Source organism: Malurus melanocephalus, unplaced genomic scaffold, assembly GCF_030028575.1.
Source record: "Malurus melanocephalus ecotype Western Australia unplaced genomic scaffold, MMel_1.1 scaffold_80, whole genome shotgun sequence".
In the NCBI taxonomy this organism is placed as follows: domain Eukaryota; kingdom Metazoa; phylum Chordata; class Aves; order Passeriformes; family Maluridae; genus Malurus; species Malurus melanocephalus.
In genome coordinates, this window is record NW_026623312.1 from 271,623 (window position 1) to 283,800 (window position 12,178).

The following is a 12,178-nucleotide window of genomic DNA, read 5'->3' on the forward strand; positions in this document are numbered from 1 at the left end:
TTTTTTTTTTTTTTTTTCATTTTGTTTCAGGAATTTGGCTTTGTGCTGAGTTAACATGTAGGCTGTAGGATTACACTGCTGGGCAAAATGGCATGTGCTCCTTTTGCTGCCTCAATCTCCATTTCCTTTCAAGAAGTACCCTTTGTACTACTATCATGTAGCTTTCTGGTGTCTTCTAATAATACCTGTCTGTGCACAGACATTGAAGCCCTCCCTTGCTATCCTTCCTGAGTTTTTCTGCTGCAATCTTCTAGATACACAGAATTTTGAGTGAAGGAAACTGGTAGACACAAATCACATCAGTTGTGTAAAGTGCAGTTGGCAGGAAGATCTTTTCTGTATCTGCAAACACCTGACTCTGCTGTTGCAGTTAGTGAGGAGGAAGAAAGACGGAAAGCAGAAAGCTTTTAGCTGATGGATGGAAATGTAGAAGCCAAAATGATAAAGCAAATCCAAGTGTGCAGATGCCTGTTTCACTGAGATGACATGAGATGCCAGGGAAGCAGGCTGCCAGGATGAGCTAGATATGAGGATGATGGAGGCACTAAGCTGGAGAAGTCTGTGGTGCAGTGGAGCATTGGTTCTGCATGGGTGTGTGGATAGATAGCTGGAAGTAAATTATTTTACGACCTACTGTAAAGAGTTGGGGCAGACCAGTAAGTATAAGCTAGAAGTTTCAGGGTTTTTTAATTAAATTAAAACAAACTAACTAACAACTTACTAATTTGTCTAAGGATGTGACAAATATGCCTGCTTACTCAGTATAGTATGGACCAGAAAACTGAAGGAAAAATACACAAAATGATCCTGTCTTTTCCAGCTAGAACATAATCACTGGGATTAAGGGAGATTGGTCTTTTGTCTTAAACATGTACCTTTATTTATACAAGGATCGTCAGGTACACCTTGTAAATTGCAGGGGTAAGAGTCGTCACTTCACATGAGACCAATAAAATTCAGCATTTCTTTATTTCTGCCTTCCATATCTGGATTCAGCTCAAAAAAACCCTCCACCCCAAACTCATAACTTAGCCTGTGAGTACTATATGTGTGAACTTATTGTAAGAAACAAGTTGTTATGCCAGAGCTAATTGAGGAGCCACAGTCTCTTCTTGGAAAAGAGCTGATTTTTTTTTCTTGAAATGAGTCAGATGCTTTGAGTGAAAGAGCTCCGCTTGGCAACTTACTAAAATTAGACCAGTGTCTGTTACTATCAAGAACAGGATAAGAAACCACACTTGATCTAGGGTTCAGTTTGATTGTAGGTTGCACAGGGTCAAAGCTGAGCCAGTGCTCTGTAACTGCAGCTACACCGTGGATGGGAGCCCAGGGCTGCTGCAGAATGTGAAGCCTCCACTCTTCCCCCTTGGCACCACCAGCTAGCAGGTTTACTGGGGAACAGATATGGCTGAAAATGAAGGTTTTTTTGGCTCCCCCTCCGTCGCAGTGCTGGCGCACAGCAGGTCATTTTTACTCCTGAACAGGCGGCTGTTTTTAAAATAACTGATCTGTGATATTTGCTATCTGGACTACTAGCGCTGCTCCTAATGATTGCTTTTACCTCCAAGGTGCAGAACTACTGTAAGTAGTTGTTTGAGGCTCTATTTAAAGTCCTCTGCAGTCCTCTGCAGTTAATGTTTAAGCAGTGTAAAAAATCCTTTGGGATATGTAATTACTACATATAATTAAAGTGGAATTTAGTCAAATCAGCACTAGACAAAGCAGTATCATTTTTTTAAATCTGAAGCTGTAGTGTTTGGATCATCCTTAATTTGTTAGAAAATCTTAATATTACATTTTAATGAGACTGATTTACTTGTTCTTGCAACATAGAAATAATTTATAAGAAGGGAATCCTGAAGTAGGATATAGTGTCCGTGCCACTTTGTGTGTATCTTTTCACTTATTGATTAAGATTGCATTATGAATACCAGCCTGCTTGACTGATGACTTAACATGGAAAAGAATAAAGTGTTCTTGGCTTGAATTAATGTCTGTGATGTCTCTCCTAAGATTAGTTGCACAGGGCATTACACCAATATAATTAATGCCTGTGGAAGAACTTAAAAGACTAGTTTGATTATGGTGYAATTCTCATGTTGGAAGAGGTGTAGTTATAAATGGATAAAACCCCCTCTCTCTTCAGATATTCCACATTAGTTACTGTGCCTGTTCTTGGGCAAGTACTATTTTCTGTGACTTTCTTACTTGTGAAAGAGTGTGTAAATTTACAAGGGATAGAGGTAACTTCTGCCCTGTTACTCAAATAGTGACATGTTACACTGGATTTCCCTCAGTCTCATTTGTGGGACATGCTCCCCATTCCGAAGCAGAATATTTATAAAATACTTGCCTTCCCTTCAGTTAAAATTTCCATTCACAGATGGCCCTGCTGTATCCTGCTTTCCTCCCCTCCCTCTCTCCCCGACTGGGACTGGAGTCATGGCCAGCAGGAGCAGCCTGAGCTGACGTGGCTCTTGCCTGCTGGCTGTGCTAGGGGGGCTGCCCCTGAGCTTGCCCACCAAGATCAGATCGCTACAGGAGGAGGGGAAATGTGCTGTTCCCTGTGTGAGAAAACAACCACGTGTGGATTTCATGCTGATGCCTGCATCAGCTGAGTAAATCAGACGGGGCATTGGCTCCTGGTGGTGTTGCTTCTTGTGGCTGTGTGACAATGACAGCGTATTGTTCATGTATTCCCCGAGGAGCTACAGCAGCAGATGGCGAACGTTCAAAGGGGGAACACCCATGGCACTGCATTTAGGAGCTCTCAAAGGCCATTTGTTTCTGGAGGAGAGAAGATAATAGAGCATGGCCCATTAACACGGTGATGTGCCATCTGCCCTTTGCCACGAAATTGGAGAGCCTAAGTTTTTTTTTTGTTTGTTTGTTTGTTTTTGTTTTTTTGTTTGTTTTTTTAAATTTATTTTTATTTTTAAAATGAAAGCTGATTTTCATGATTACCGATATGACTTTAATAATGTTAAAAAAAAATGCAACAATGTTCCCTTAAATCCGTATGTGACTTCAGATAGTGACTGGAARACAACAAAACTGCTGGCAGTTTCACTGCAAAGTGTTTTCTCACAAATACAAAGCTTGGGCACTTGTTGTGGTGAAATAAGCATTCCTCTCTACGCCACTAATGGAGAAATTGTCAGAAATAAAGAAGTTCACATTGTGAACTTCTACAGCAAGTTTTCCTTCACGGTGAGAAACTTTGCAGTTGGTTCCTTTCTCTGCCCGGTTTATCCACCACTCTCACATCCCTACTGGTCCTTGTATTTTTTTTTTTTTTGTTTGCCTCCGGAAATGGAGTTTCACACATTGAAAATAGCTCTATAGCCTTCTTGCCAAACTCCTGTGGTGTTCAGGGGCTGCTTTTGTAACCTCACCTGGTGTGGTTGGAGTATTTCAGAGGCGTGGGCATAGCAAAGATGTGGTTTGCACTAGGACCAGGAGCAGCTGGAGTTGTCCCTGCCTTTGAGCAGATCGCTCGGGCTAGGCTGCCTGCGGTGATAGRAGCAGCAGGAATTAGACCTGGTCTTGCTAGCGTCTGGAAAACCTGTTCTTCCTGTTGTGCTGGTGCTGTGCCTAGATAAAATCCCCTTAATGGTGGGGTATGTCGAGGGCTGTTGCTTTTCCCGCTGTACGACACGGCCTCAGAGTCCGCTGGAAATAGCGCATGAATTAAGCATCAGATCCTTGTGTTGAGTTTCAAAGTAACTCAATCCAGCAGCGGTGCCAGCTCCCTCTGCATGTGGCGAGTCTGACATTGCTTCTGCTAAAACATGCCACAGGAATTCTTTCCCCCAACTCCCCCTGCTCCCCCCTGACTTACAGAGCTGGGAAGTGACGGAATCCACAGCGTTTCTCAATTCACACACAGGAAATGCACTTACAGTCAGCTCTCTGGTTTCTGCTTTGTAAACCTCCCTAATGCCTTTTTTAGGGACCTAACAGAAAACTTGGCACCCCTGATACATCTCACACATGCTGCTTCAGAAACATAGCTGGTAGTAAAGGAATAAGTGATAAAAGAAAGAAAACAAAATTCATTAAACTGAGTCTACAGATTTTCATCCTCCAGCATCAGTGTAAGGACAAATGCTTTCTAACACTCTTAAGCTTGAAATTATCAGGTTTAGATTTGCTAGCTTTTTCTTTTAGAACTTCTTACAATGTTAATCTGGAATTTCKTAGCTCCAAAACCTCCATTCCACTACTTTTACTGAAGGAGCCCATGTGCATCCTTCAGTTTCCTGATTTTTTGAACTGTATAAACTTGAGCTGCATTTTTATATCAGATGGAGAACAAAAGCCCATTAAATCATTATGAAGAAAGTCCAGTATTTCCACAAAGGTTTTTTTCACCCTATTCTTGATAATCTAGTTTACATCAGACTTTTTAAATCCTGCAGGAATTAATTTATAGAGCAATAAAATGGGAGATGCAGCTACATATTCCTCAGCATACAGGTCTGGATCTCCTCTGCTTATGCAGACCAAGTGCTTCTTAGGACTTATTGCAAATCTTTTGGGTCAGTTTACCTTTTCAAAGAGGAATCTAGTGCATATCTGCATGAGTAAATTTAAAATGSTCTTAAAACTAGCTATGTGAAAAAACAGAATAGCATAGACATTCTTACACCCATGGTGGTACTGAGAGCCCCAAGTTGTGCAGCCCTGAATGGAACACTGACCCAAACATGAAGCACTGTGCAGGCTTTGTCTGCAGGCAAGGTTATCCCATTTTTAGGACTTCACCTACTGTAGGACTTGTTATCCAAGACAACAACTCTATTCCTTTCTATCATTCCTTTCTGACTGGCAGAGAAGGAAGATGGTTGCTGTTGGTCGTAGGCAAGGCCAGGCAGGTGATGTGATCGATGGCATCCCGTGTCCCCCATGCCTGAACTCACTCCGGTTATCTGTYACGTGGATCAATAATGTTCTGATGTGCAGTAGCTTTCTGATCAGGGTTACCACAGTGCCCCCACAGCTGGAACTATGGCCAAAGATTATCCCTTCCCTTTCTTGTCCCACAAAATACTTCATAAACAAGGTCAGAACACTCACTGCTTTTGTTTGGGTTTTTTTCCTCCTCATGATCACAGAGCTAGAAATAGCTTGAGTATCTTTGGGTTTTGAAGTGTGATGTGTTGGGAAAAGCTTTGCTGTTCAAAGATCTTGACACACTGTCTGTATGATAGATGCTAATTAGTTCTCTTGGTGTAACTCAATTAYGAATATTCACATGTAACAACAAATCTGAGTTTAAAGATGAGATTTGATGCTGCTGTTCTGCTCACTTGATTTGTTTTCCTTGCAGAATCAAGGCCATTGAAAGTCCCAACAAAGATGATGACACACAGTGGCTGACTTACTGGGTCGTGTACGGCATTTTTAGCATAGCTGAATTCTTCTCTGACATCTTTCTGTCCTGGTTCCCTTTCTACTACATGCTAAAGGTATGTTAGTTCATGTGACCCCTCTCCTGAAATGAGATCTTTGATATAACTGGTCTAATCTCTCCAAGAATGGATAGATGATGGCAGAGTCATTTGGAATAGTTCCAGGTTCACACCTTATTTTCAGATGCAGGTTATGTGTGATTTAGTACTGCCAAGTGATCTGTTTACAGTTGATGGTTTTGTGAAGCAAGACAAGAAGTTGGGATGGGTGGAAGGGAAAAGTCTGTTGTGTTTCTAGAAAACTAGAAAGAGGCAGTGTAACTGTCCTATAAAAGAAAACAAACCCCAAAGACAGTTGTTTCTCTTGGTGTTCAGGTGAATTTGGACAAATGACAGACATGGTGAACCCCACAGAGTGGCTCTATTTTCGTTTTAAGTGCGTTAATAAAAGTGGAGAGCAAAATCACAGGCAGATGAAGGAGGTAGTGATATCTGTGCCACTGCAGCAAAGAAGGAAGTTGGAACATGAGAATAGCTTGAGTCCTACAGCTTTAATTTTTAATTAAGTGTCAGTTTCCTGTAAGGAATTGGTAGGTATCAGAGGAGATTGTCACCAGTGTACATTGAGAGTGTGATTTGACTACCAGCAATGATTTGGTTAATGTGTTCCAAGCTTTGTTTGTGATCTGAGGTGTCAGTCATCTTTAACATGGTAAATTATTCTGGGAGGTGGCTGATCATTGTAAATGCTTTTGAATAGAAGCATTCTAGCTTGCTGCAGAGTCTGCTGTTTATCTCCAAGAACTGTTAGCTGTTTTCTAGTTCAGCAGGCTGTTCTCTTCCTCCTCTTTCGTTTTGTTAGCCTGGTTTAATACCACCAAAGTTGTTAAAAGGATTTGCTTGCCTACCATTATCATGGGGTCATTTAAAATTTTAGTGATAAGACCTGATGATGTCAAAAGCTGTTTCCAGGAAATGCCATAGTTTATAGAGAAAAACTGACTGGGACAGTGGTTTACACCTCTGCATTGTTCCTTTTCAGTCTTTAATAGGCCTCAGCTGAGASAATCATTTGGATGCCTTGTAGTTTAGTAGAATCATGGCTTTAACCCATCATCTTCAGTGGAGTATACTTAAAATTCCGAATTCATACAGTGTCTTTTCAGAGCTTCTTTTCTAAATTCTTGGGGGAAAAAGATGTGGCAGTGATTTCTTCACACCCCCATAGCTCTCTTTCTGAGGAGAACACAATTGAAATTCAGGTTGGCTTTGCAAACAAAGACCACAAAGGGCGCTGATAAAATGTTATCTGCAATGTCACAGTTACATGTGGGGCTGGAATCAAGGGAAAGGCACTTTTCTCAGTTGTACAAAAGCAAACACTAGGAATTATGTCAATGCACAGCTTTCTATGATAGGTGCTTGCGTGGACATCAAGTGTTTACTCTCAGTGCTGGTTGGTAGCAGAGGTTTACTTTGGTTGTACAAAGGCAGCCAGATATTGGCTGAGAATCAGAAAGTGTTGCTGAATGGGCAGAAGGATGGAAGTTACTCCACAGGGGGAGAAGGAGGAATCAGGCAGCTTCCACACTTCATTCCATCCATGAACTAAAACCTCTTGTAAAGTAGTTCATGATGTCTCCATGTCTCTTTTATGAGGTAGAAGGCCAGATACATCACCCACGAAAATTTTGAACTTGCGTTAATTTCCAAAATGTGTTGAATTTGCATATTTCGCATCTATTTGGTACAGCTTGTGGCTTCCACACCACACCACCAATACTGAGTTTTAGCTGCTCAGTATTTCAAAACACCTTCACCTKCATGGCTGAGACACTGGGCTCAGCTGCTCTTGAAGTCCAGAGTTTAGACGCTGTCACATTAAAGATTTCAGTGGACTAAAAGATTTTATAGGTGGGAGAAAGGCACACTGAAGAACTCCTTTGACTATGTTATAATGTTTATATATATTTTTATTCTCCAGATGAGATTTGTTGGACTTTGTGGGCTTTTTTTTTTTTTTTATTTTTTTTTTTTTTTTTTTTTTTTTTTTTTTTTTTTTTTTTTTTTTTTTTTTTTTATCTCTTGAAGTGCAGGACACGCAACTCATAATTTCATGTGCATATTATTTCTTTTTAAATACTTTTGTTCAAGATATATCTGTCATGTTCAGAAAAAGCAGCAGCCAGTAAAAGCAGCAGAGTTTATCGTTCTATGAGTATTCGTGGTGGTGGGAATGAGAGAGAGTTCTTACTCCACTGATGTCTTTGTCTTGAAAGACTAGAATGCTGTTTCTGAACAAAACTGGTGGTGCCAGAGCAGAAACAGCTGCTAGGAGCAGGTCCAAGTGAATCAGACTGAGCTCAGGTGAATTTCATTGCCTCTTCTGTCTGGTCTGGAGGGTTGCAAAGAATATATTCTGGGTTTGGATTTTTTTTTTCCAGTTAACAATTTTATCACTCTGAGCTTCCTGGACCTTCTTACATTTATTTGTAATAGCMTGTGTCAGTTCCATTCCATGAGAGACAAGGGGAAAATAACCTAAGTTAGCAGTCTAACATTCTCAAGCTTGGAAAAGACTGAGATTCTCAACTTTAGTACATGTCCAGTAGAAAATTTGTATAAACATCTGTTTCAGTACTTTTCAAAAACAATGGGTATTTGAGAACAAACCTGAAATTACTTTCTTCTTGACTAGAAAACAAAGCTGTAAAATCAAAATTAGCAATTTTGGTTTTAGGCAAGAAAAGGGAAACTTCAATTTCTTTCAGTTTCAGAGGAAATTGGACTCATGTCTGAGGGGTTTTCTAAAAGAAGAACTGACTTTTGTGTATTGGGAGAAGCTGAATAACTCTCAGTAATCGATCAGATATTCTTGAACAGGAAATAAACTCAGTGCACTTCTCAGTTTGTAATGAAAGATAAAAACATTGGATARTACCATATATTCTTTCTGTTATATTAAGTTCCAAATAATCAAAGCTTTGAAAGATTTGTATTTATATTGACAAAGGCACTTTTTGCCTTTCTTTTCTCTAACCATATCKAATGCAAATTCATTTAGTGCTAGATTTTATTGCTTGTTGAATTATTTGTCTTAATTTATTGGAATGTTTCTGGTGGGCCAGACTCTGTGGTGGATACCTTACTTTGAAAAACATTTCTTTGTCTTCTGAGCAGACAACTTTTTAAGTCATTCTGTTTTGACATCATGATTGAATAGTTTAAAAAAGAAAGCGTAAAACTTGTCCAAGAGGATGGTAAATTGGTTTGGCACTCCAAAGAAGACAAAGCCAAAATTTTACAGATGTGAAGAGCAGAACATACATAGCATCCCAACATTATTGGGAAATAACAGAGGGGATATATTCCAAAATACTTGGAAAGCTCACTTGAAGAAGACTGTGTGTTTTGTTTCCTTTCTGCCCAGAAACGTGGGARTCCTCAAACATGGAATCCTGTCTAACATGAAAACATCGCATGTTTTGACTGAGGCTGAGGTTTTGTTTTGTGTTTCAGGAAAAACACAAAAGCCTGAGAWATGCTGTTATGCCTTCATTTTTTGGAAAGGCCTTTGACATGGAATAATATCATACTGTTTGTATTCAGAAGGAATTGTACAACTGCTGAGGAAATTTACTTCATTTTGTTGCAGTTTTATCCTGTAAAATAATTTTATATATATTTTCATAGCTCAAGCAAATTTAGTTATGGCGCTCCCTGTCCCTTCAATGTTTCATCTTATTCTGCATGGCTGTCTTTGTGTGGTGCATGGCAGTGAAACCCAAGCCAAATAAAAGGGCTTTGGTTGTAAAGACAGGGATTTGTAGTACACGTAATAATGGTCTTTCCAGTCCCTTGTTGCAAGATGCAGAAACATGGCCCACACTGTGGTCTTTGTTTGATTTTTCTAGAGAGCAGTTGGTGCTCTAAAAGCTGTAACTTAACTGTGCAATCCAGAAGCATTATCCTTGTCTACAGTGTGTAGTTTGGGATATCTCTCTTCCTTGTCACTTTACCTCTGGGATACACACTGTCCTAACCMGGTTTTATGGTTCTACATTAAAAAGAAAAACTAAAAGTGCATACAGTCTTGATACATTTGACATCAAATTAGATTTACTGCTGCAGCCCTCCCCCTTTATCCTTGCAGCATCCATGGAATTATTCCAATATAAAGTTTCACTGTGTGTGACTGCCCTGGTGTGTGCCCTCCTTGAGGCCTGAGCATGCAGGGAATGACTCACTGTCCCCAAATTGCTCATTTCTGAGGCACTTGGGGAAGGCACCTTGTCCCCTGCTCATGATTCCCTCTGCTCAGACCGATGTTCTTGCTCTCACAGTGTGGCTTCCTGCTGTGGTGCATGGCTCCCAGCCCTTCCAACGGGGCAGAGTTCCTCTACAACCGGATTATCCGTCCGTTCTTCCTGAAGCACGAGGCGCAGCTGGACAGCGTTGTGCAGGACCTGAAGGACAAAGCTGCAGAGACTGCAGACACCATCACTAAAGAGGGTGAGCAAAAGGCCATCCACTGGTCACAGGAAGCAGGGGGAATTTCACTGGGCAGCTCTTATTATTGCACTTAATATTCATTGCTTGGAGGAAGCAAAAATAAATCGTAGGGGAATGATGGAAATTATAAGRGAGAAGTTGAAACCAGATGAAGATGTCAGGAAATGGGGGTTGCAGTGGACCTTGCTTCCTAGAATTGCAGTAAGGCTAGAATGAGTGGAAGAAATTGTACAATTTGTGTGTCTTCCCACCATACTTCCACACCACTAAAAAYATTCTCTCTGGAGGCAGATCCAAACATATCTTTCATAAATGTAGTTATTGTTTCAGTGTGTTCTCATATCTCCTCAAATACTTGCTCAAATACCTCGTGGTATAGAGGGGCTCCCAAYTGTGCAGTAAAGCAGTTAACAGCAATAAACAGAAACATGGGAAGTGCAGTTTTCCCATCTATATATTTTTATACTTTTCCTTCCTTCGGAGGTCAAAGGATTCCTCACTCTTAAAGGAATTACTTACATTTTATTTTTACATGTTATCACAACCTCTAGATCACTTAAGTTTTTTATTTCCTTGAGTTCCATAGTAAACCCTTGCACTTGAGATTATCTGATTCTGGTTTTATGAATAAGAGAAAAAAAAAAWGTATCAAGCAGCCAAAATAAAGGTTTATATAAGTTTCATTTGGAATTTGGAACGAATTTTGTCTATATGCTATTTCAAAGCATATTAATTCTCCTTTCCACCAAACAATGCATGCAGTCTCATTTCCTTTTACCAACTTACGCAGTTTTCCTGTCTGCTTAAAAGATCTGCCTTTCTCAACTATTCTTGAAAATTTTGTTGCAAGTCTCTTCCTGAGTCTTTATTGGTAGGCATGTATCTTAATTAATGTCCTTCCTTGTTCCACATGGGATTTTCCTGTCCTCATTTCATCACTTATTCTTTCTTTTTCCTATTTTTATATATAAAGATTTTAAAAAAAAACCCTCTCTTTTTTTTCTTTTCCTTAAAAAATACTGCACACACATATGCATGCACACACAAATACTGTCATTATTCCAAGCCTGTTTTATCATTATGGTGTATTTCTTGCTGCAGACCTGTATGTCCTAAACAGTATGAGCAGTCCTGTTTTAAGTATACCATAATTATGTATATCAATCTGGAATGTTTATTGTACTGCTCCTTGCTTATGCTTTATTTTTAAAAATCTTTCTCTGATCAGTTTTATCAATGTGCATATAAAAGTTAGTTTTTCTTCTATGTTTTGTCTTGTGTGACCTAAAAGGAAGAATTTTTTTTTATGCAGCTCAAAAACACTGGATAACCCACTTTGTCTGTGGGTCTATGACTAAACTTGATTCTGTTTTCCTGCAGCCAAGAAAGCAACAGTGAACTTGCTGGGTGAAGAAAAGAAGAGCACCTAAACTGGATAAGTTTCCCTACTGCCTCTTTTGCGCAGCTTGATGTTACTGGGGACTGTGGTATAAGTTCAATAATGTTGCCTTGGAAACATTTTGATATATTAAAGGAATGTGCTGTAAGTTTACTTACTACTTTGCTGTGACTGATAGAGAGTATGCATTTTTATTTAAAAGCAATGCAGTGGGCAGCATCTGAAGCTTAATGAAAATATTTTATTCATCTTCATGCAGAAGAAGTCTTTCAGTAATCTCTTTCTGCAGTAATATAAATAAAAAGTATATATCCCTCAGGCTCTGCACTTTAGTTGTCTCTTTGTCTATGGAGTTACTCTTAACACTTTGATTGTGGTGCATCTCATAGTACAAAGCTATTTTGTAGGGAAAATTCTGAATGGAGCTTCTTGAATATACCGGGAATTATTGTGAGAGATGGCATAATGGATGCATTGCCCACCAGTGAAGCTGTAAATTGTGAAATTACATGTTCTAGGCACCTGATTATAGAGATTATTCACTGTTGCATGTTTTGTTGTAACACAGTATTTGGTACAGTGTGTGTATTCTTAAATGGGTAAATACTAATTATAGGAAAGAATAACTTCCTTGGAGTTATCAAGCTTATATTGGCCTGAAATAATTTGCTAGAAATGGAAGCATTAAATTGCAAAGATTAATACAACATGACTGAAGTACAACTTCTTCCCTATTCTTGCTAAAATAAGTTGTTAACCAAAACTGCTAATACAGTGCTAATTAATATCACATTCAAAAGCACAATTTACCTTTACTGAGGAGTGATACCATTACAAACACTTTTTCCTGAAT

General features: G+C 39.4%; 1 protein-coding gene across 1 annotated transcript in view; it reads left to right on the top strand.

The window, feature by feature from the left end:
* The window catches only part of REEP5 (receptor accessory protein 5), a 16,948-nt gene extending 5,305 nt beyond the window's left edge, over positions 1–11,643 (top strand). Inside the window, exons 3-5 of the mRNA XM_057367499.1 lie at positions 5,333–5,471; positions 9,758–9,926; positions 11,307–11,643. Of these exons, the coding sequence (XP_057223482.1) occupies positions 5,333–5,471; positions 9,758–9,926; positions 11,307–11,356 (358 nt within the window). The 3' untranslated portion in view covers positions 11,357–11,643. The remainder of the gene's footprint in view (positions 1–5,332; positions 5,472–9,757; positions 9,927–11,306) is intronic.
* Positions 11,644–12,178: the final 535 nt, after the last annotated feature.